A 24,621-nucleotide genomic window follows, 5' to 3' on the forward strand; every position below is an offset into this window, starting at 1 on the left:
GGATCACCATTGAATCGCTGAATATTTTTGCTGGTTTGGGTCAGTCGTCATTCTCCCAGCTCTGTGCCCCTCATTCCGGGCCTCGTGTCTGGATAGAAACAACCATTGCGCATCCATTTCTAACCGCTTATGCTGCTCATAGGGAGGGGTAAATAACACGATCCCTCTTTTGGTTGCAAGAATTTGTCCCTGCAAGTAAAACTCCCTTAACCACGTAATTTTCCATGATATCCAATCCAGTGTTGGTGGCACGGCGCCGATCCCAGAAGGCAGAGTGCAGAGGACACCCTGAATGGAATGTCAGTCTATTGGAGGGCATAGATGTGTTTACCAGGCAGTTTAAGGGCAAGAATCCATCTCGCAGATTTGCAGATTCAAGCTCAGCATGTCATTACACCCACATCTATAGCGTCCTCTGTGCTCAAACCGGACTGGATCGTGATGGAAATGAGGCCACGTCTCTGTGGACGTCCCCGTGTGCTGTGATGGACGGTGTGGTGGCGTGCTCTTAGACTAGGGCTGCCCCCCCACCCGGGTCCACAACGATAATGTTTGCTGGGGGATGGCGTTGATGTTGTCTGTATTGGTTCAAAGCAAGACATGGTATTTTGTCTTGCAATATAGGAAGATCCTGTAATATTTGGGCTGGGTGGCAACTCTGTGTCAGGCCACTATTGCTACAGGTGCATTTGTAGGCTTCAGTCCTGAGCTCAGGCTCATGATCAACCAGTAACATACGAATGCATTAGTTACCAGCTTCCCACGGCTGCTGCTTCAGATGCGGGCAAGAAAGTCGGACCGTCAGACTACGCCACTCCCAGCTTCAGTCAACATTCGTTTGGGAATCATGGACATTTCCAAAACTTTAAATACTGCTATTATGCCACGGAATTAAAGCTTAATGAATAATCAGTTCTTAACTCTGGGATTAAATATGGAATTGAGTATAGATTATTTTTTTCATGATGCTTCCTACAAAACATTCTCAATGAGGAATGATAACGAGCTTTTCCAGGATTATGAATTAGAAGGAAAGGCAGGCCTCTAATTACATGGGGGGGGGGGGGTGGAATTAAATCACATGATTGATAGTGAAATGAATTGTTAAGATAGATGAAAGTGAGACTGAAGCAAACCCACAGACCGTCAAAGAATGGAGGAAAATGATGTCATACACAAGCCACATGGGATGTGTGACCTATGACCTCCTGAGTGTGTTGGGATGGCAGACAGAGGCAAGTGATGGCAGGATGTGATGGAGGTATTCTTTGGGGAGATGATGGGGTAAGCAACTAAAATAAATGACTTGTGTTTTGCTTTGCCATGGGGGCCAAATGGGCGCTGGGTTGTAGTGGGGTTACCAGGCATCAGGGTATGTGCACATTTTTGGTGGTTTATTGGTGTGGGAGGGAAGAAACCCTGAAAGTATGTGAACCTTTACTGTCACCTGGCTCACCCTCCTATGTCCCGCCCCTTTCTCACAACGTGACATCACTTCCTCTCTTGAGGCAGTAGGCTTCCTTGTTTTGACCACACAAATGCTTGGGACTGAACCAGCGCTGTCCTTCAGAAGGTAGCCTGGGTGATGATCCAATGCCGTAACCTTGTGGGAAGTAACAGCTTTACAAGTGTGAAAACAAAAACCTCTGTATCACGATCCGCTCCCGGAAAAATCTGTCAGGACAGGACACCTGTGGCCCATAAGCCAATAATGAGGATCCGTCGCTCACTCCAGCTTCACCTGTCTGGGCTACCAGCACCTAACAGAAATGAGATCTCGGTGGACCCAGCCATTCAAATGAGTGTAAGTGAAATAATGTGCAATTAAAATGTTGCAATTCTCACGGCGGCAGTGGCAGCTACCCATCTGTTACTGCTAATGAGTCGTTGCATGGTTGGCACCTCTTATCTACTCAGAGGGAATTCTGGGTAAAAAAAAAATGAAACAGGGCACACAAGTGTTTAGTATGATTGCACAGATTTCAGTTTTGCCAAGGTCAAAGCCTCCCCGGTCTTATTGTGAAGGCATGGCAGCCGGACGAGCTGAAATGTGTTTGTGCTTTTCAGAAATTGATGCCTGTCGCAGCCTATAGAAGCAACAGTAGCTTTGAAGCTCATGTCTGCTTGCGCTGAGCTGGAGTATTATGGGTTTGTTTTGCCCTGAGCCAGGGGGAGGAAGTTCAGGCAGCCTGCGGTCAGGCCTTTGAACCTCTGGAACAGTAGGGTTTTGCGAGATGTTTGTAGGTTTTACAGTGAAACTCGTGAGGGAGGATTGGCGGTAATTGGATATGTGCTCTGGACTCCAGGCTCTGTGACCCAGAAGATATAGGGGAAAATCAGGGAAAGGGAAAAGTAAATAGGAAGTTTTATTTTAACATTTTTTGTGGCTTCTTCCCTGGCCTGGTTACCCGAGCGCACTGCAGTCTTCCCCTGCCCCCCCCCCCCCATCCTTTCTGTCCTTTAAGTTAGTCCCCATATATAGCCGATGGGTTGCCACGGCGAGTAGCCTTTGGCCATGCTCATGGGCACCATATGGCACAGCTATTCTGGGTCGATCCACCCTGAATCTTTAATGGAAACTTCCATTTTTGTCATGGGGGAGGAGAATCCGCAATTGAAATAGGAATATTAATCTACTTTTGTAATGTTTGGCCAGTAAGTCAGTTAACTGATTAAGTTGAGAGGGCTTTAAAGCGGCCCCTCAAAATGTTCCTCTGGCACCCCTGCCCAGTGAGCACATGGGAGCGCTGTAATTAAGGAATGGGACCAAAACCTCCCCTTTCCTCCATGATGGGATTGTCCACGTGCTGTTCAGTGTCTTCGGGGCAGGTTACTGTTGTGAAAAGGGGGCGGGGCCACAGTGTGAACTTTTCCACTTCCTGGTAGTTAGTTAGGCAGCACTAGCTTGTTTTTGCTATTCACAGCAGCAGGAGGGAAAGGTCGCCTCACAGCGGAGTGCTTTTATGCCGGGAATGGGCACTGCCAGATGTGCCAGTCAGAGTGGTTCGGAGTGGAGGGGGTGGCTGCAGTTTTCTGGCCTCATAAGCCTCTCTGGAGGAGAACAGAAGCTTCTGCCAATAGGCATGTGGGGGCTTTCACTCCCGGGACAGTAGACAGCCGGGGAACAGCCAAAGGAGGGCCGGGAAACAAGGCTGGGAACAGCCAGAGGACAATAGGGGAAAAGTCATTGAAGAGCCAGAGAACAGTCAGGGAACAACAAGGGGATAGTCAGGGAACAGTCAGAGAACAGCCAGGGAACAGTCAAGGAACAACCAGGGGAGAGTCATAGAACAGCCATGGAATACTCAGAGAACAGCCAGGAAATAGTCAGGGAACAACCCGGGAATAGTCAGAGAAGAGCTAGGGAATAGTCAGGAAACAGTCAGAGAACAGCCAGGGATTAGTCAGGGAACAGTCAGAGAACAACCAGGAAATAGTCAGGGAACAACCCGGGAATAGTCAGAGAAGAGCTAGGGAATAGTCAGGGAACAGTCAGAGAACAGCCAGGGATTAGTCAGGGAACAACCAGGGAACAGTCAGAGAACAGCCAGGAAGTAATCAGGGAACAACCCGGGAATAGTCAGAGAAGAGCTAGGGAATAGTCAGGGTACAGTCAGAGAACAGCCAGGGATTAGTCAGGGAACAGTCAGAGAACAACCAGGAAATAGTCAGGGAACAACCCGGGAATAGTCAGAGAAGAGCTAGGGAATAGTCAGGGAACAGTCAGAGAACAGCCAGGGATTAGTCAGGGAACAACCAGGGAACAGTCAGAGAACAGCCAGGGATTAGTCAGGGAACAACCAGGGAACAGTCAGAGTACAGCCAGGGAATAGTCAGGGAACAACCAGGGAACAGTCAGAGAACAGCCAGGGAATAGTCAGGGAACAGTCAGAGAACAGCCAGGGAATAGTCAGGTAACAACCAGGAAACAGTCAGAGAACAGCCAGTAAATAGTCAGGGAACAAAAAGGAAACAGTCATAGAACAGCCAGGGAATAGTCAGGGAACAGTCAGGTGTCCACAGGAGAACCTGGCGCTTCTCCCAACCAGTACAGGGCAGGTAGGAGACACATGGATGGATGTTTGCTGTTCAGTGGTCTGCACATGAACCACAATAGATCAAAGATCACCAGATCCTGACTTTTCTTAATTCAGACTCTTTATAACTTTAATTTCGCATTGCGGGTTAGATGTAGGTGCCGCACTGATCCATTTCAATGAAACAGTAGCACCTGCGTGCTGCATGTCACATGGTGCAGGGAAGGTCCCTCCGCCAGACATTGTGGAAGGTTTGAGGTCAGCGCTGGTGTGCAGTACGTGCCAGTCTCTCATATATACGCACTTTTGCAATAAAAGAAGGAGTGAAATAAGGGAATAATTCATGTTAATGATTAATGTAATTAGTAAATAAAAATAACTGGAAATGAGATTCTAAATGATTCTAATTGTGATTTTCACTGCCCGGAGCTTGCCCTCTTAAGTGCCTCACGTGAACTGAGAGCAGTGTGCTGTGGGCTGTAGGGTCTCCGAGCGCAAACCCGTCAGCTCACGAGTCATCGTGCCTCGTTAATCAAGCGCACTCTGATTACACAGCCGCGATTTTCCCGCGGCACCAGAATGCCAGCTGGACTGACAGCAGACCCTGTTATTATTATATATTCTGAGCCATTTAAATGCTAGCGATTCGATGCATCGGAGGGGAGAGGCCGGCTGTGGGCGGTGATTGGGGGGGGGGCCCGGGGTAGGGCTGTGACAAAAGTGCAGGAACATGGCAGACATCTGTGACCCTCGCTGACCGTTCAGAGCAGTTAGGTACCCACCGTTAGTGGGTTGGTTTACCAATTTATTGCCGGTCTTATCAGTAAGTTCAGTAGCTTGTTAAATCACTGATTTAGTGAGTGGTGAGCATTTTGTGGCAGACTACTCGGTTGGCAGATTGACCAGTGACTTGATTAGCTGTCTGACTCAATGTGTTACTCATCAAGCTGATTAACCCATTCAGACAGAATGGTGACCTGCGGGGCTATATGGAAATGTGTTTTCATCCCACTGCCGTCAGCAGCTCGATAGGGGCCCCCGTTTCACCTCCCTGTCGATAAACCGGCCTGCCAGAGTGCCGATCCGCTTCCCGGGAGCACCGTGTCTTCCGGAAGCCCCCGGGAAATCCGTCTGAGCCTCCCCGCTGTCAAGCATCCCAGTGTGAGACAGAGGGATGTGAATTAAATGTTCCTGTGCGGACAGCCTGCTCAGGCTATGTGTTTAGTTAGCCAAGCCTCCTGGCACATGCAGATCCTCATATAAGTGGCATGGGGGGGCGGGGGTTCCCCAGAACCTCACAGGGGCTTGTGGTCATGTGACTTTCAATGAAAATAAACCCATATTGCGATTAGTCACATGAGAAAAATGTGATGCTTTCACTCACACTGTCAGTCACTGCAGCCTTTAATCACTCCTCACTCTCATCAAGTTTGAGGAGGGCATTGCCCTAAAAAGGGCTGGCCAATCAAAAATCCCCGTCTTCCTGGTGGCGCATGCAGTGTAATTGAGTCCCGGTCCAAAGTATCTATGACACCCCCCCACACACACACACACACACCAGCAGTTTGGAGGTTAAACGTGTCCCAGGATGTTTGACTCGTCTGACAGATGAAGCCAAACTTTGTTTAAAAGCCTCCCCATCCTCTCTTTCAACTTAGTCACTGGATGCCTCCTAATATCGGCCTGCTTAGTCGTGACCTGGGTTGGCAGCGAACCTCTCGATACAGCCCACTCAGTAATTAATGGATGTATATGTGGGGATATTTTAATGAACTGCATGGTCCCGATCTGGCTGCCTCCTCTCCCATGTTTAATCAAAGTCGGATCAGCGGTTCTCTGCAGAGGTGTTAGGAAGCAAGCCACTCCGCTTGGGGGGAGGGGGGGTTGTGTCACGCAGCCTGACTCCCCCGGCTGGAGTCCAGGTGACACGTACGGGCCAGCAGAGAGGCCTCTGGGCCGAGCAGGCTGTTGCAGTGTGCGAAGGAGGTCAAGCAGTGTAACTCAGGTCACTCTGAGCGAGTGAGAGTTTGGAGTTTCTCAACCAGAGTGAATCACCAGCTTTGCAGGCCACTTTAAGAAAAGTCACACAGGTTTCTGAAGACCTGCCTGTCCGTCCTGCCTGTCCGTCCTGCCTGTCCGTCTTGCCTGTCCATCCTGCCTGTCCGTCCTGTCTGTCTGTCCTGCCTGTCCGTCCTACCTGTCCGTCCCCCCCTGTCCGTCTTGCCTGTCCGTCCTGCTTGTCCGTCCTGCCTGTCCGTCTTGCCTGTCCGTCCTGCCTGTCCGTCCTGCTTGTCCGTCTTGCCTGTCCGTCCTGCCTGTCCGTCCTGTCTGTCTGTCCTGTCTGTCTGTCTTGCCTGTACATCTTGCCTGTCCGTCCTGCCTGTCCGTCCTGCTTGTCCGTCTTGCCTGTCCGCCTTGCCTGTCCATCCTGCATGTCCGTCCTAACCCCACCCTCGCCGCCACTCTGTTCGTGTCCCACTATCCTCTGTGATGAGCACACAGCTCGCTAGCTATCCACTGGGAAGACCCTCCAGGGCCTGGCCGCTGACCCCCAACCCCCCCACACGCCCCATTACCAGCTGTGAAAACAGCCCCCACCAGGATGACACGCCACCCCCGGCTGAGCTTCTCTGCTCTGACTCGCCGGCAGTGAGTCACGCTCAGCTGCCTGGCGTGCTCTGTGATCCTGCCCACTGTTCCTATGGCGATGCCAGTGTGAGCGAGGCTCTGCGTCGGCGTGCGCTTCTCACACCTGAGCGTGCCACGGTAAACAGGTGCTGTGCGGGCAGCCCCCCGTGGGAGCAGCTCCTGGGCAGGGGGGGGCACATGCTTGCAAACCTGGACTTGCCCAACCTGGGCTGCATCCCGGGGGCGCTGAGTTGTTAGGCTCCAATTTCATGCTATAGGTAAGACCCCAACAATGAGTTTAACTCAAGGTTCCCACCGCCCTAAATTCTGCCTGGGACTCACTCATCGTCCCCTGGCTCTCTGTACCCCCAACCAATGAAGTCTCTGTCACGCCTGGTGGGCTTTTACCTGGGATCAGGTGGTGCAGGTAGCAGCCAGGACACAGACCTGCCTTCATGCACAAACAGGAACGACTTAGAGCTCAAAGCCTTGTGTCCCGTCTTCAGAGGCGAAGGAACCCTCCTTGCAGTTGCTCTCTCCCTCTCCCGTCTCCCAGCCTGTTTAACATTCCCCGTCGCTGCAGTGGGGATAATGCAGTTTACCAGGCAAGCAAGCAGCACAGCGCGTGATTTACTCCGAGGCCGTACCTGCTTAAATCACAGCCTCGCTGAGCTTATAGATTGCGGATTACCGGTGAGCTCCCTGGACCAGAAACTTCCCGTTTCAGAGCTCAGAATTCTCCCGTTCACTTCTCCCTTTGTAGCCTAGAGTTAGAAAAATCTGGATCTTTTTTTTTTTTTTTTTTATTCATCATCCCAGCATGGAAGATGTCTGCTGGATCTTAATTAGGTGGAGAGGAAGAGATAAAGGCGGACAGAAGGTCACAGAACTGACTCACTTTTCAGAAAAGGCCTCCATTGTGTGGTCAGACTGATTTAGCTAGAATAGCGACACATAATTATGGGGGGGGGGGGGCATACATTTTCCCCACATCTGCAGCAAAATATTTCGTAATGCAGCTGCAGTCTGACACACCTGGACCAGGTTGCCTGCGACCTCGGCAGACATGATGACGCGGGCCCAAGACGTTGTGGAAACTTCTAGAAAGCCTGTGGCGTGTGGACAGCTCATCCTTCCTGTACAATAGAGTCGTCTTGGAGAGAAAAACATCTTTGGTGTTTCTAAGGTTCAGTCTAACAAATCAACCTATGAAAAACACTGCCAAACCGTTTCCTCTTTAAGGCAAAAATAGGCTCTGCTCAGAGACGTGATTCAGCGCTCCGCTCTCAGCATGCAGACTTCCTGCTAGTGCCTTTCCACACATCTATCCATCCATCATCTAGTACATTGCTGCTGGGAGCTTGGAGCCTGTCCCAGGAAGCAGAGGGTAACGATCGAACCCGCAGCCCCAAGGTGTGAGACCTCAGTTCCACGGCCCTAAAATCATAATGAACGTCCGTGTTCAGTAGTCGTTCACGTCACGGACGTCCCTATTCAGCTAAAAGCAAAACTGTGGCAGGACCGTTTTAATGAATCATGTCTGGTCAAGCGTGAAATTTTTACAAGCAGCTCTACAGAAAGCCATTTTCTTAAAACAACAGAATAATGTTGACTGCATGCAAATAAACTTCTGCACAGAAACATCGATTAAAAGGTGCTTGATGTACTCTTCAAACAGCAGGAGTTAGAGCTGGTGTCATGTTTTCTGGAGCAGAGGAGCTAGTGTTTTTACCTCGTCTTCAGTGTACCGTCTGGATGCGGGGAGCCGCCAGGGATACACACAGGTGTTTCCAGAGCAGCTGACCCCGGGAGACCCTTATGCCAGCGTCGTCATGTCAAACGTATGACGGTAGGGCTGGGATGCTGTACCAACACAGCTCTCTCGGCTAGCAACTGTGGAGGAGGATGATGGGAAATTGTTTAGCCTCAGCACATTTAGTGAGACCCATACTCTCTCCCAGAGGAAGATGATGGGAAATTGTCATTGTTTTGCTACACCACCGTCAGTGAGACCCATACTCTCTCCCAGAGGATTATGGGAAATTGTTTAACCACAGTATCGCCAGTGAGACCAATACTCTCTCCCAGCGGAGGATGATGGGAAATTATCATTGTTTAGCCTCAGCACATTTAGTGAGACCCATACTCTTTCCCAGAGGAGAATGATGGGAAATTGTTTAGCCACAGCATCACCAGTGAGACCCATACTCTCTCCCAGAGGAGGATGATGGGAAATTGTTTAGCTACAGCATCGGCAGTGAGACCCATACTCTCTCCCAGAGGAGGATGATGAGAAATTATCATTGTTTAGCCTCAGCACATTTAGTGAGACCCATACTCTCTCCCAGAGGAGGATGATGGGAAATTGTTTAGCCACAGCATCGCCAGTGAGACCCATACTCTCTTCCAGAGGAGGATGATGGGAAATTGTTTAGCCACAGAATCGCCAGTGAGACCCATACTCTCTTCCAGAGGAAGATGATGGGAAATTGTTTAGCTACAGCATCGGCAGTGAGACCCATACTCTCTCCCAGAGGAGGATGATGAGAAATTGTCATTGTTTATCTACAGCATCGTCAGTGAGACCCATACTCTCTCACAGAGGAGAATGATAGGAAATTGTCATTGTTTAGCTACAGCACCGTCAGTTAGACCCATACTCTCTCCCAGAGGAGGATGATGGGAAATTGTTTAGCTACAGAATCGTCAGTGAGACCCATACTCTCTCCCAGAGGAGGATGATGGGAAATTGTTTAGCTACAGAATCGTCAGTGAGAACCATACTCTCTCCCAGAGGAGGATGATGGGAAATTATCATTGTTTAGCCTCAGCACATTTAGTGAGACCCATACTCTCTCCCAGAGGAGGATGATGAGAAATTGTCATTGTTTATGTACAGCATCGTCAGTGAGACCCATACTCTCTCCCAGAGGAGTATGATTGGAAATTGTCATTGTTTAGCTACAGCACCGTCAGTTAGACCCATACTCTCTCCCAGAGGAGGATGATGGGAAATTGTTTAGCTACAGAATCGTCAGTGAGACCCATACTCTCTCCCAGAGGAGGATGATGGGAAATTATCATTGTTTAGCCTCAGCACATTTAGTGAGACCGATACTCTCTCCCAGAGGAGGATGATGAGAAATTGTCATTGTTTATGTACAGCATCGTCAGTGAGACCCATACTCTCTCTCAGAGGAGTATGATAGGAAATTGTCATTGTTTAGCTACAGCACCGTCAGTTAGACCCATACTCTCTCCCAGAGGAGGATGATGGGAAATTGTTTAGCTACAGAATCGTCAGTGAGACCCATACTCTCTCTTGTTGAGGGGCGTCATGCTTTCAGGAGGACCAGTTCTGCACTGTAGATTCCAGGTTTTTTCAGTGCAGGCATACCCTAGATATGAAATATTTACATTTCCAGAATAATCCAAGGTGGTGCAGGCATTTAGGTGGTTTAGCTGTGCGCAGACTGTGTGGTTTGAGTTCCCCCTGGGGCCCAACTGCAATTAGATCAAATTAGACACCCCTGAGCATCAATTAGAGGTTTTGTATGCTGGTCAGAGAAGAATGTAGAAGGAGGTGACTGTGGGAAGAGTGGGATCAAGCTGACAGGGGCACCTGAAGTTTTTTCCTGCAATCACGGATCCCTCTGGACTGTCGTCCCCACCCCTTATTGGAGCTTCTTTGCTTGTCGCACACAGTTTAGCGCATTTAAACTGGATGCTTTTTCTCAAGGGCACAGAACCAAAAAGAGGGATGTGACCATCTTTAAGCAGAGGGTCTGTGGGCTGGTTAGTCATTTTGCCCCACCCTGACAGTGGAGTGCTGTCTGCTCATCAGCAGATGTTGAGTCCATAACATGCCATGATTGTCATTTGCCTCCTCTCGTGTGCTTTGAGGGCCGCTCCTCTCCTCACAGAAGCCCACCTTGATGGAGATCTTTCACCTCCTCTCACATGCTGTGAGAACCACTCCCCACCTCTCTGAAGCCCACCTTGATGGAGGTCTTTCACCTCCTTTCCTGTGCTGTGCGTGCCGCTCCCCTCCTCTCTGAGGCTCATCTTGATGGAGGTCTTTCACCTCCTTTCCTGTGCTGTGCGTGCCGCTCCCCTCCTCTCTGAGGCTCATCTTGATGGAGGTCTTTCACCTCCTCTCAGGTGCTGTGAGTGCCGCTCCCCTCCTCTCTGAGGCTCATCTTGATGGAGGTTTTTCACCTCCTCTCAGGTGCTGTGAGTGCCGCTCCCCTCCTCTCTGAGGCTCATCTTGATGGAGGTCTTTCACATCCTCTCAGGTGCTGTGAGTGCCGCTCCCCTCCTCTCTGAGGCTCATCTTGATGGAGGTTTTTCACCTCCTCTCAGATGCTGTGAGAGCCGCTTCCCTCCTCTCTGACGCTCATCTTGATGGAGGTCTTTCACCTCCTTTCCTGTGCTGTGCGTGCCGCTCCCCTCCTCTCTGAGGCTCATCTTGATGGAGGTCTTTCACATCCTCTCCTGTGCTGTGAGAGCCGCTCCCCTCCTCTCTGAGGCTCATCTTGATGGAGGTCTTTCACCTCCTCTCCTGTGCTGTGAGAGCCGCTCCCCTCCTCTCTGAGGCTCATCTTGATGGAGGTCTTTCACCTCCTCTCCCGTGCTGTAATGGAGATCTTTCACTTATATTTTTTGACATGAGGCAAGTGTGTCAGGTTAGAACTTGGGGACTCTGTGCTACTGGTGGGGGGGGTTGATCTTTATCATATTGGGGAAGCAACTGAAAGGAAAATCAGAAGTTTTGCAGATGCTAGTTTGAAGCCTGTAGACCATCTGCATGGAAAGATTTCCTCTAAATATCATCTCTGGCTCATCAAAGGCGCCACAGTGACCCCGTCCGCAATTATGCTCATGTTCAGAACATATCTGCTAGTTCAGCTTCTGCCTGTTCAGCTTCTGTGAATAACAGCAGACAAAGACAGAATTTGGGATGTATAAACAATGTCAGCCATTGAGCTTTAAGCTCTGGTTTATTTGTAGGTTTGGTTTATGTTGCTGGTTTTCTTCATGTAGCGGTGCAGAAGGGCAACTGCACACTGGATCTGTGGTTTCACCGTACGCTTTTAACAGCTCATTTCCCTCCCCCGGTGGCTGTAAACGCTCGCGTGGTGAGACAGCACATGCGTGACAGGTCTCGCCATTCCGCAGTGACCGCATGTCACCCTGGCTTGGGTTACTGACACAATAACGGCATGGGGGCAGTTCAAATACCTCAGAACTTTTCTGGACAGGATTCTTTTTCTGTGAGAGAGCTGGCCTGCTATTTTTTTGCATCACCCTTTTTAACCAAATAAATTCTGAGCTCACCTCGTCATTCCTGAGGGCGGCCCCCCCTCCCCCTCTTGTCACCCAGCCCTGAACCTGCTGAGAGGCCGTCCTGCCCCCCCCCCCCATCTGCACTAACATTGCCCCCTGACACTCAGAAGTAATGGACTTCTGTACCCCCAGCCAGGGGGCCAAGTCAGCCAACCCCATCACCATGTGAGCCTTAATTTCATGTGGCAGTATTAGGCTATGGCTGCATGTAGGCTGGTGCCAGGTCACATGGTCTCAGCTCGTGCCAAGTGCTCCGCGCTGCCGGGAGGGTGATTGAGGACACACGCTCTGATTGACACTCATTAAGCTAATGCAGTTAGTGAAGGCCTGGGTCTGTGCAGGGCTGAATGTTGGAGGCATGTGAAATTTCGAAAGGAAGACGAGAAATCAGATGCATGTGTTGCTTGTGAGCTGGTCAGCTGCCATGAAAGAACTGGTCTGCTAAGCAGACTATTAATAATGGTGAAGGAAGCTGAGGAGCAGTATGTAAATCCTCCCTGAACATTGATCCTTATTTACTGTGTTGCTTTTGCCCCTTAAACAGATTCCCATCTTCATTGTTTGTGAAGAATCGCTTCCCTCCACTCCAGGGTGGTGAGCTTGTGTGGAGGCGTGGCTTTTCTCCCTGAGAGGGGTGTGGCTTTTCTCTCTGAGCAGGGCGTGGCTTTTCTCTCTGAGAGGGGTGTGGCTTTTCTCTCTGAGCAGGGCGTGGCTTTTCTCTCTGAGAGGGGCGTGGCTTTTCTCTCTGAGAGGGGCGTGGGTTTTCTCTCTGAGAGGGGCGTGGGTTTTCTCTCTGAGAGGGGCGTGGCTTTTCTCTCTGAGAGGGGTGTGGCTTTTCTCTCTGAGAGGGGTGTGGCTTTTCTATCTGAGATGGGTGTGGCTTTTCTCTCTGAGAGGGGTGTGGCTTTTCTCCCTGAGAGGGGCGTGGCTTTTCTCCCTGAGAGGGGTGTGGCATTTTTCGTGCCCAGCACGGTCATAACGAGAGCAAGGAAAGGTTGAGCGCCATGGGGCTGAGGTGCATGGCCTGCGCCTGGTGGCTCATCCTGGGTCTCCCCCTCTCATGCTGCATGCGCACACTGACACCCCCATTTTTACCAATAATCATCCTCTACCGTATGTAATTAATATAATAATAATAATGATCACATCGTACAATATATTATTAACATAATGGGGGAAGGATTTATGGTAGCAATAAAAAGACACATTCCATTGTGAATCCATGTGCTTTTATGGCTAGCAGGTGGCGTAATGGTTAAGAGACAGGTTGTACTCAGCAAGTAATCAGCAAGGGTTAGTCTCTTGGACCCTTGTGGAAGCTGTTTGAATGGCTTTCTCTGAGAAACACAAGGACAATGAACATGTACACTATCACCATGGATACATGCTTGCTGAGCTATAGTGTTTGTCATGAGTCAGGCACAATCTGAACACGAGATTAGATTGCGATCTTATCAGGTACCTCTCACTGTGCTTTGGAAAACTGGTCAAAATAGCCATAATCAAGCCGTCAAGGACAGTATGGCCGGGATTGATGAAGGAGGTGGAGAGTGGGATGGCTAAAGAAGGGCCCTTCAACTTGGACATGCCAGAAGATCCTCTGACCCAAACGGTCGGATAACCGCCTGACTAGCTCAGCATCTGGGGAATGATGGTGCTCCCCCTGGTGGCCAAACTGGGATCTGCAACTGTGTCCTCAGCTCCGATTACATGGCGAAAATGGCTTGCTGGCTGGTATTCCTCGCTCTGGTGCCCATTTGACCTACGTGATGCCCTCAGACAGAGCTCCACACGGTCTGCTACATGCGTGTGTGCGTGTCTGAGCCGTGCTCATCCACGTGCGCCCTCCTCTTGTGCGTCTTCCTGCGTTTGTGAGTTGATCTCTGTTCGTTCTGTGCGCGGGAGCAGAGAGCTCAGGCTCCGGCGGCTTCCCAGCATGCCCCTGTGCTGGGAATTGGAGCAGTGCATGAATCCGTAGATCCCATCCTGGCTGCCGTACTATCGAGAGGCCGGTGGGCGTGTTTTCTGCCGGGCCGTGTGGCCGGTCTGGCCCATGCAGGTATTTCATCGCTGTTGGCTTCCACACTAGCTGCTGTGCCACCATTTCCTTACCTGAGATCTAGGTGCCTTTTGGACAACAGCGCCGTCCCCTGACCAGCCCCCGGCCCAGTGCGGCCCCAGCAGCTACAGATACAGGAAACCGTGGCACACAATGGGGGCCCTGTGCTCGCTCCCCGCGGGGTCCATGACGGGAGGAGGGCCTTTGTTTTCCGAAGCGGCTCGCTTTACAGGATATGCTTCGCGCCTCCCCTCTCCCTCGCCCCACTTTTGGGGACTTGGCGCTGAGCGAATGGCAGGTCAGCGCAGGCTACCAAGGCCTTGCTGCCGGGCCCCGCTGGTTTGGTGACCCAATGGCCTCGACAGTTGAGCAACAGCACCACCTGCTGGTGGCCGCAGGAACTGCTCGGCCGCGCTAGGCGGGATTTGCAGCGGTATGCTGAACAGCGCCAGAGTTGCCAAGCGAAGCCATTCAGCTACTCTGACCTTCTTAATCCAATTATTCAGGCTTGGTCGCACCCATTACTGACACCGCGTCAATCAGTGGGTAGGAAATGCTTGTTTCCTGCTTTTCATTCTTGAAGGACGCTGTTCGTGTGTGTGTGTGTATTGACTCACATCCTTAACACCTGCTCAGATATACACAAGCACATACACCCAGTTAACGGCCCTAATCTCATGGTGTACAGTCCGTTGGCATTTTCCCAGTGTTTCTCTCCATATTCGATGTCTGTCCTCGTTGAGGAACCTTTATGGCTCATTTTTGCGCTTCCTGAATGTTGAAGGAGCTCCTGGTTCCATCCTTATCTGTTATTATCGCCTTTGGTGCGGAGTGATGGATCGATATGTTTTTTCCGATTCGGCTACACTGAAAACAGTGATTCAGCAGCGCTGTGGAGTCTGGTGCGCCCCGTTTAGCAGCAGGGGGAAACGACTTCTGCATAAATCGAGGCGAGGGGGGAGCGCTGCCTGTCTGATTTTTGGGTTTTCATGCCCGCAGGCTATCCAGACCTTGCTGTGTAATAAAAGATTTTTTTAACTGCTGAAATGTCTCAGGATGAAACAGAGGGATGGCCTGAAATGCATCTTTTTGGGTGAAGCACGGTCAGCCAGTGGGCTCTGATACACGGTGTGATGGCGGAGCGCTGTGATTGTGGCCAACGTGGGCCCACAGAAAGCGTGCAAGGGGCCGTTTAACCTTAATTCACAACTGAGCAGCCCGGGGCCTCAGTGTTGGTGATCTCGTTTAATCTCAGGCTTGGTGGCGTGACTGAAGTCATTACTTGGACGATAAATCGCCTCATCGGGTGTTTATGGTGGCCAACAAAATGATAAACCCTGCAGGTTTTTGATTGGTCTCCCCCTCCCATCCGGCTTGCGATTGGTCTCCCCCAGGCAGTTTCATGATTGCTCCCCCTTTCTTTTCAAGATCTCTAGAATGGTTCAGTCCGTCAGCAAATAGTAGTTTTATTTTACCATTGTCCAGCATGCTGGTAAGCTGATGTCGGATAAAACTTTCATGACCTGTAAAGTCAAACAAAAGTACCTAGTTGGAGGCTGGGTGAGAGGGCCTGGCTTCCCTTCCCAGCTGCGTCCCCACTGCAGTCAGACTCCGTGTGAATGCAAACTCATCGAGTCGCATCATTGTGACACGGCAGCCTTTTGTCTTGCAGGTGATACTCGTGAGCTCCACCATCAACGAGCGCGACCAGATGCTCTTCATCAGCACAGACGAGGGCACCTCCTTTCAGCGGCAGCCGCTCTCCTTCACTGTGGAGACGCTCCTCTTTCACCCCAAGGAGGAGGACAAGCTGCTGGCCTACAGCAAGGAGGGAAAGGTGAGTCGATCGCGCGTCACCACGTCCATCGCTCTTGGGGAGCTTGTCTGTTATGGAGCGTCGATAGTCCGCTGGCCTTTAGCAGACAAGGGAACGGAGGCCTTCCGCACTGTGATCGTGCCGCAACTCTGTTTATTTCATTCATCACTGACTCGGGATGAGTAAGTAAACAGTCGCTGCTTGAATATAACCAGTCATCCGCCTCAGATTCACGTCTATGGCGGGGATCCTTCACTAGGCGCTCTGCTGCTCACTCTCTGCAAAGAAAACGTCCAGTCCTGTCTTCCCACACGTCACACATGGGTGCCGTCGCTCGTTTGGAATTTCGCCGTCCGGCTAAGCTTCATCCGGCGCTTCGTTTGACACTGCGTTCATCTGCCACAGGCGCAATCTCCGTATTCCCGAGAAAAGCTCGCCCCTATGTCTGTCTTCTGGCCGCCCCAGATGCCGTTCCCACCGGAACTCAGATATACTTCAGGGCTCCTGTCAGTTCCACCAGGTGTGTCATGTGAGGTTACGGTGCGTTCATTTGTCAGAGGGCTTCTGCCAGCTTCTACTTCACCCCGGGAATTTGGCCGTCCTTTCTCTCCGTGAGACTTTATAATGGCCTGGGCTTCCAGAGAAAGTATTTAGTTTGGCAGCAGTGTCTGGGAGGAACTTGCTGATGACTGAGGTATTAGTAAGCTAATCAGCCACAGGGCTGGATGCGGTCCACAACAACGCAGGCTTACCGACATCCTTACCGGAAAAGCTGGGGGCTGCCCTTCGTGTGCGGGCAGCGAACAGGCCGGTCCCCTCCTCAGGCCGAAAGGCGGGTCAGCGTTTCCTCACACAGCGTGGAATTCTGGGATATCAAAAGGAAATCAATAGGTTTTTATTACGGATCAAGCTTTTGAGTTCTCAGACACATAAACAAAGCACATAACAGTCATCTGAAATTAATAGGTGATGTTGAGAACAACAAACATTTCATTTGAAGGGTCTGCATGGCTTGTACTTAAAGTACCGATAGAAATCCTTTGTAAAAATGTGCAAAACACAAGTATTTGAGTATTTACATTTCTGTAGAATTTCAAATAATGCACTGCTACAGAACTGGCACCTCACTTAATGAACAGCAGTAAATTTAACAAAAGTCTGCAACATGTAATGGCGGTGGGGACTTGATCTCATTATGTACCGGCATCCCAGCGAGTGCCCACTGAATGCTTGTACTCTACAATGGTATCAGTTGTCCTCTGTTCTGTCTTTCCTCTTTAGCTCTATGTGTCAACAGACCTGGGCAGGAAGTGGACGTTGCTGCAGGAACGTGTCAGCAAGGATCGATTTTTTTGGTGGGTGTTTGTTCGTTGTTCCTCTCAGTTTTCCTGGTTGGCTGGAGTCCTTCAGGTCCCTTTTTTACCTTTATCCCTGATGAGATTCCAGGCATTTAGATGTTAAAATTGGTGTTAATCCGCAGCAGTTTAGTATCGTGTCGGCTGCTAAGCATGTGCATAACAGCCGGCAGATTCATTGATTGAATTTCAGCCTCGGATTGTATATGATGCAATAACAATCCACCAAACGTCTCTTTGTTTTAAATCAATTGTCTCTTTAATGTGAGGAGAGAGGTTCCAGGGCTGCTTAGCTCATGTGTTGAGGATTTATAGTAGGAAAGTGACCTACAGCCACGATGACACAATGAAGATCGGAAGCGAGATTTTTCAAAACACCAGCTGTGGGCTGAAACCAACCTCATTACACACCGTGTTCTTTAATGCATTTTACCCAGGAGTGTGAGTCAGAAGGTCAAAGAAAATGTAGGTCATGCCAGGCTCAGGCCGGTGTCTTTAAACGTAGGAGATCTGAGCTCTGCGCAGACAGATTTACGTCTCTGAAATAGACACACCGAGTCATCACTGGCCAGAGGCAGAGCGCCAGATCTGCTCTTAAAACACTCCTCTTTTGTGTTTGGTGGACGGCTCAGCCAAGGTTGGAGCGTGAAGCTCTGAGATGCTCTAAACGAGCCGTGATGCTGTCACTTTTTATTCGCATCTAATGCGTGAGGCGCAGCTGTCACTGGCCACCACGCCGCCAGCCATATCGCTGTATGTCATGCAAGGAAACCCCCCTTGCACATATCACAAGATGTACGGCTCACTCTGCAGGATCTGGCTTTTAACGTTTACACGCACGTTAACGGTAACACATACAGCAGACTCTTGGCGCTTCCGTTTTCCGCATCTGCAAAGCTCTTAAATTTACTTGGGGAATTAATGCATGGAGAAAGGGAAGAATTAGCTTATTGTTGACTCTGGAATGCGCTTATCCTCTCTTGGATGTCCGTCCTCCTAAAAACCAGCAGCCTGGAAGCCAATCTGTGTAAATCACATGAACTCTGGTGCTCCTGAGAAGCTGAGTTGGTCTTTGGCCATGCGGGGTGGTCTGCTGAAACCTATTTTCTGCTTTCATAAGGCCTGTTTTATTTTTCTCCATTTTTTCAGTGTTGGGATTTGAGGTTATTAAGCTATTAATCTTCCCGTAAGCCTTAACGGTAATCATGCTATGTGAACAGACACGAGAGCCCTGCAGAGGGGAGATTCCCACATCTCACAGGCAACTGCACAGGACGAGTCAGCAAAACAGGAAGAAAGATATGCGGAGGAGAGGAACCCTGACAGCTGGAACACCAGGAGAGACCAAGACTAGGTAGAGCAGGACACGTGTGGTAGAAGCGGAAAGGTGTAACGCAGAGGAGCGGATGGAGAAACACAGAAGAGAGGAGACTAACGGGGGAAAATCACAAGACTGCATACAACAAATTAAATATGAAAAGAAACCATTAAACCAACAGGTGTTTCAGCAGTGTTTCACCTGGAAAGTTCGTGTCATCCACTAATCCCCAATTGCTCCAAATACTGTCTGACTCTGCTGTCTCAAGAAATGTATGTCGTTTTGGATAAAAGTGTCTAATATATAGGTTTGATGTAAATGATTTTGAAAACTGTCCTTTTTTTCATCGAGATGTTTTGTATTCTATGAACTTTCAGTTTGACAGTAAAATCAGTATTCCATGTCATCTCTTCCGGAGGCTGTGTCTTATGTGGGGATATTGTCTCTGATTACTCATTTTGACATGGGGCTATTTAGTCACAAGCTAGGGAATTGCTTGCAGATAACCAGGCTTTTTGAGGGAAGATTGATGGGGAAATCGTACACACGAAGTTCACGTCTGCTTCTGTGCTCATACCAGCTTGCTAATTGCTTATAAAGAGAGCTTTATTAGACCTCTAATGGAGGTTTTAATCCATGTCTCAGTCTTTACTGCGCTAATTACATTAATTTTGTGGCAGGGATAATGCAGGGTAGACACTAAAGTTGTCTGTTTGTCTCACGAAACACCGCTGGTTGTATATGATCTCGGAGAGTGACACGGGACTCGTTAATCAGGCTGGCCCGGTGCATCGTTCATTTGCAGGGTCGTTTGTAATGTGCCGGCGCAGATGCCGGCCGAGCTGAAGCCGTGGTGTCTGAATTCGATCGCTTACCGATGTGTCCCATGTGGCGGCAGGTCTGTGGCAGGCGTGGACGTCGACCCGGACCTGGTGCACATGGAGATGCAGGAGACCAGCGGAGGTATGGCGAGAACATGCGTCTGTGTGCCTGTGTGTGCGTGTTCTTACACAACCTTTAAAACAAGGTTTCTCAGTCCACATTTTAGCTACCCCCCAGCTCCCAGCCAATCAAGGACACCGGATTCCTGGTGCAGGTGCGCTGGAAGCTGGGAGGGAGCTGAAATGTGGACTGTCTGGGGAGGTCCTTGAAGACTGGGTTGAGAAACACTGCTTTAAAAGATGAATTTATGAACTCCGCCATCGCCACCATCACTGCCACCCATGTGTATGTTCCCTCAGTGACATGAATTCTGTGTGACCCGGGTGGAGAGGTCAAGGCAGGTCATTCCTCAGGGGCCCCTCACACCCACTAGAACCTTGAGCTTTATGCTGACTTCAACCCTACCTTCATCAGAAGGTGTTCCTCAGCCCCGGGCTCTTTATGTTTTAACTAAGCGGCTAACCAGAGTATCAGCCAGTGAGCTGCAGACTCTCAAGGTATAGCAGTACATGAGGACGATATGGTGGTGTACCTCACCAGCTTCTTATGTGGGGTGCTGACATTCCACTGTAACGCTCCTGCTATACCATTCCCCGAATTGAGAGGCCATGCAGCGAAGGCCGCACACAGCCTGGGAATCGCCTGCCACCTCTCCCCAGGGCCTGCTGTGGAATGTGGGGCACCCAGGCAGGTGGCCTGCCCTGATTCCCACAGCCAGCTGTAATGACGCCGTAGAATGGGTTATTAGGCGAGAGGAATGCAGTTTTCTGTCATTAGTATGGCCTGTATCGGTACTCCCCCAACTGTAACCCCATTTTACATATTACAGCATAATATCTGTTAATGAGGGGTTGGGCAATTATGCCATAGGGACGAATACAGAATGAAAGTTACCATTTGGGGAAAAATTACATCACCTTTTCCTTTTTTATCCAAGGTCAGAGACAGAAAAGGCCGCAGTCCTGTGCTGCACCTTAGACCGTCACTGTGCTGTTTTATTACACTGCAGTGCGACAGAACATCATGTTACTTTGCACTGTGTAGCATTGTTAGACTGCATGAACTATTTGTTAATATCGTTAAATCTGTTTAACTTCTTACAGAGGCATATTACCCGTTCATTGGGTTGTGGGGGGTCCTGTGAGTACGTTACCTGCGATTTCAGTGATTTCAACTTCCAATCTCATGTTTGATGTCTGAGTGCGATTTTTTTTTCCCAGCATGCCCTTCGGTTGCACATGCTGTAGGCAAAGAAGGAGATAAAAAAAACGCAGAGTTTCCTTGAAGCAGGGCTGGCCTGGGGGGTGTAGCCCAGGGCTGGGTGCAGGGACTCTACCTCTGGGTCCTTAAAGCGAGTCTGAAGCCAATGAACAGGGTGGATGGAGAGACCCCCCTCCCCCCCATCCCCGTGCATTCCTCTGCCATGACATATCAGCGAGTCTTTTCCCAGCCAGGAAATTGGCATGGCTGTGTTAGGTTGGCATGTCTAGGCCCCACAAACAGATTACCCTGGCCGTCACTGCATTACCCTGGCCATAACGGTATTACCCTGGCCGTCACTGCATTACCCTGGCCGTCACTGCATTACCCTGGCCATAACTGTATTACCCTGGCCGTCACTGCATTACCCTGGCCGTCCTGTATTACGCTGGCCGTCACTGTATTACCCTGGCCGTCACTGCATTACCCTGGCCATAACTGTATTACCCTGGCCGTCACTGCATTACCCTGGCCGTCCTGTATTACGCTGGCCGTCACTGTATTACCCTGGCCGTCACTGTATTACCCTGGCCGTCACTGCATTACCCTGGCCGTCCTGTATTACGCTGGCTGTCACTGTATTACCCTGGCCGTCACTGCATTACCCTGGCCGTCCTGTATTACGCTGGCCGTCACTGTATTACCCTGGCCGTCACTGCATTACCCTGGCCGTCCTGTATTACGCTGGCCGTCACTGTATTACCCTGGCCGTCACTGCATTACCCTGGCCGTCCTGTATTACGCTGGCCGTCACTGTATTACCCTGGCCGTCACTGCATTACCCTGGCCATAACTGTATTACCCTGGCCGTCACTGCATTACCCTGGCCATCCTGTATTACGCTGGCCGTCACTGTATTACCCTGGCCGTCACTGCATTACCCTGGCCATAACTGTATTACCCTGGCCGTCACTGCATTACCCTGGCCATCCTGTATTACGCTGGCCGTCACTGTATTACCCTGGCCGTCACTGCATTACCATGGCCATAACTGTATTACCCTGGCCGTCACTGCATTACCCTGGCCGTCCTGTATTACGCTGGCCGTCACTGTATTACCCTGGCCATAACTGTATTACCCTGGCCGTCACTGCATTACCCTGGCTGTCACTACATTACCCTGGCCGTCCTGTATTACCCTGGCCGTCACTGCATTACTCTGGCCATAACTGTATTACCCTGGCCGTCACTGCATTACCCTGGCTGTCACTGCATTACCCTGGCCGTCCTGTATTACCCTGGCCGTCACTGCATTACCCTGGCCATAACTGTATTACCCTGGCTGTCACTGTATTACCCTGGCCGTCCTGTATTACGCTGGCCTTCACTGTATTACCCTGGCCGTCACTGCATTACCCAGGCCGTCACTGTCCGATATAGGCCTAATTCCAGCTTTATGTATTTTTCTGTTATTCTGCTTCCCTTTTGTTGTATTTCCCCAGCCAGTTGCCCTTTTTGTCCTCGACTTCAGTAATTATCCTCCAGAACATTCCGCGCCATACGTTACCTGGAGCGCGACGCACGTGTCTCACCTTGAGGAGAAACCCAGACTGAATAAGCAGCCGCCGCGTGTCGCGGGGATAAGTCCGAGCCGTGTCGTCCTGCCTCACTGACATTCCTCCTCCTCCTCAGGTGGCGCGGTTACACGTCTGTAGCTGCTTTACAAGTATTAAATATGGAATAATAACAAACAAACCAAGGAGAAGCGCGGTCGCCGAAACGACTCGGAGAATCACCTTGTGTACCCATGTTTGTCTTGTGGTTTTGCCCTGTCCCTCCTGTGGCTCGACAGCGTACCCGCTGCGTGAGACCCAGTTCGCCCCTGGCGTGAATTCCTCCATTTTGTGGCGCCCCCTATGGCTTGCATGAATCATTGCTGCATCAGTGCTTTTGCACGTCTTAGTTGCTGAATCCAGCTGTTTGCTTCATTTTTCCAGAATAGTTGTTCTGAAAATGTAACAAAAAAAAAACTATAGGAGTAACTGCAATAATTATATAAATTATTAACAATCAGAGCTGATAGACATAACAGCAACAATGTCATGCGATTTTCAGTGGAAGGAGGCCAAAGGAGGTCGGCGAACAAGAAGTGAAAATTCCTAAGGGAGGTGCAGGAGGGAAATAAGCTGGCGGGGCACCTTTCCTGGGTGAGCTAACATGGTTCAGCGGAGAGACGCGATAAAACGCAGTTCTGTAAGCATCCAGCTGGACCACGGTTGAGCCGGGCAGCGGCGTCCAGATGGACCACCGCAGCGCCTCCGCATCCCGCTGCCTGGGCTGAAGCCAGCGCCGAAATCAGCGATTCAAATCATCGCTGTGTTTGTGGATAAAAATATATAATTTACAGCTGTGATTAAGGCAGTTTTTGTGCAGCGGCCAGGATGGGTGCGGTACCGATGGATGCTGGGAGGTTTTGGGCACAATCTTCTGCATGTATTGTCTGCCAGTGCTGACTTCTCCAGCTGTAAGGAGCGCCTGCCCACTGGAGGTATCTGCGTACTCCTCAGTGCTAAAAGGGCTGATATTTGCTTAGAGGGACAATAGTAAATTCCTTGAGAGTGACTTGAGGCTGCCCGTCATCTTAGTGTCTCTCTGACGCAAATCAAGGATAAGTGTCTCACTCAAGTGTACTTCAGTGCAGTCCAGGTCCTTAAGCTCCACCCCCATTAATCAATCCATCCATCAACCGACCCACCCATCCTGACCCGCACCGCACATTTCCACAGGCTTTCTCTACGTGACCTGCCTCATACAGAACTGCTCGGACAAGATGGTGACGGCACAGTTCCTCGGCAAGATCGATCAGAACTCGCTGTCCGTGCAGGAGAGCTACATATTCGTGAAGGTAAGAGCTCTTCACAGTCATGGTTTTGTGAGCTCGGGCCTGTTCTGTACCCATAATGCCGCTGGTGGCTGTTTCTGAATGACATGTGCAGAGCTCTCTGTATGAGATGGTCGGTAGGGTTACCATCACGTCGAGCATTGGTGTGTTTGGGATAAACCCCACCCTGGTTGTAGGATTGGGGGGAAGGGGGTCTGCTTAATTTACACAAAGCCTCTACAACATATTCAGATGGAGGGTGGGGGTTACAGACCTCTGTACTGTAACAGCAGCCATGGTCAGCTTATTTTAATATGTATGACACCAGGGATGGGCAGGGACAATGGAAATGATGACTGTTTTTATTAATACAGCATTTGATACATGAGAAGCATCTGGGTGTCACTGGGGGTGGGGTTGGTGGACGTCAGAGAAAGTACTTTACATCTATTAATTTTCATACAGTCTTGCTGTACGACACAGCATCACTCACAATAAGCGTCCAAACATTGTAATTTAACATGACATTGATTTACAGCGTCACGCAGATGAATCTATAGAAAATTACCCAGCAGCTGGTGCCTGTTCCTCATGCTTCACTGAAGCATTTTTGTTTGTGTATCTCCAATAAATGCTGGAAACTGTTATTTATTCTGTCACCATGACAGGAAAGGTTTCTGAATGCCCGTAATACAGAGACATAGATCATAACATGCGGTTTCAGATGTGGCTGTAGGGAACCCAGCAACTAAGCCCAATGAATATCAGCGATTGTCAAAAATGTAGCCATGCAAAATGCTATTCAGATACGGACTAAACCTATTTCTGTATTTTCAAGTGTTTACAAGTACTGCATAAAATGAATGCAGCGAAGATCATGAATTCATACACGCATTTATACATGCAAAAAGCACATTCACATATTTACATGCAAGTACTGTATGCTGATGTCACTAATAATAATCAATACTTTATTGATCCCTGTGGGAAAATGTTCCTCATGCCTCCCTCATCTTGCTCTCCGTAGAGTAAGCTGTCT

General features: G+C 50.0%; 1 protein-coding gene across 2 annotated transcripts in view; it reads left to right on the plus strand.

The window, feature by feature from the left end:
- The window catches only part of sorcs2 (sortilin-related VPS10 domain containing receptor 2), a 197,394-nt gene that overhangs the window by 135,810 nt on the left and 36,963 nt on the right, over positions 1-24,621 (plus strand). For both annotated transcript variants that reach the window (XM_048971460.1, XM_048971459.1), the window contains exons 4-7: positions 15,743-15,907; positions 17,168-17,241; positions 19,458-19,522; positions 23,488-23,606. In XM_048971460.1, the coding sequence (XP_048827417.1) occupies positions 15,743-15,907; positions 17,168-17,241; positions 19,458-19,522; positions 23,488-23,606 (423 nt within the window). The remainder of the gene's footprint in view (positions 1-15,742; positions 15,908-17,167; positions 17,242-19,457; positions 19,523-23,487; positions 23,607-24,621) is intronic.

Source organism: Brienomyrus brachyistius, chromosome 12, assembly GCF_023856365.1.
Source record: "Brienomyrus brachyistius isolate T26 chromosome 12, BBRACH_0.4, whole genome shotgun sequence".
Taxonomy (NCBI): domain Eukaryota; kingdom Metazoa; phylum Chordata; class Actinopteri; order Osteoglossiformes; family Mormyridae; genus Brienomyrus; species Brienomyrus brachyistius.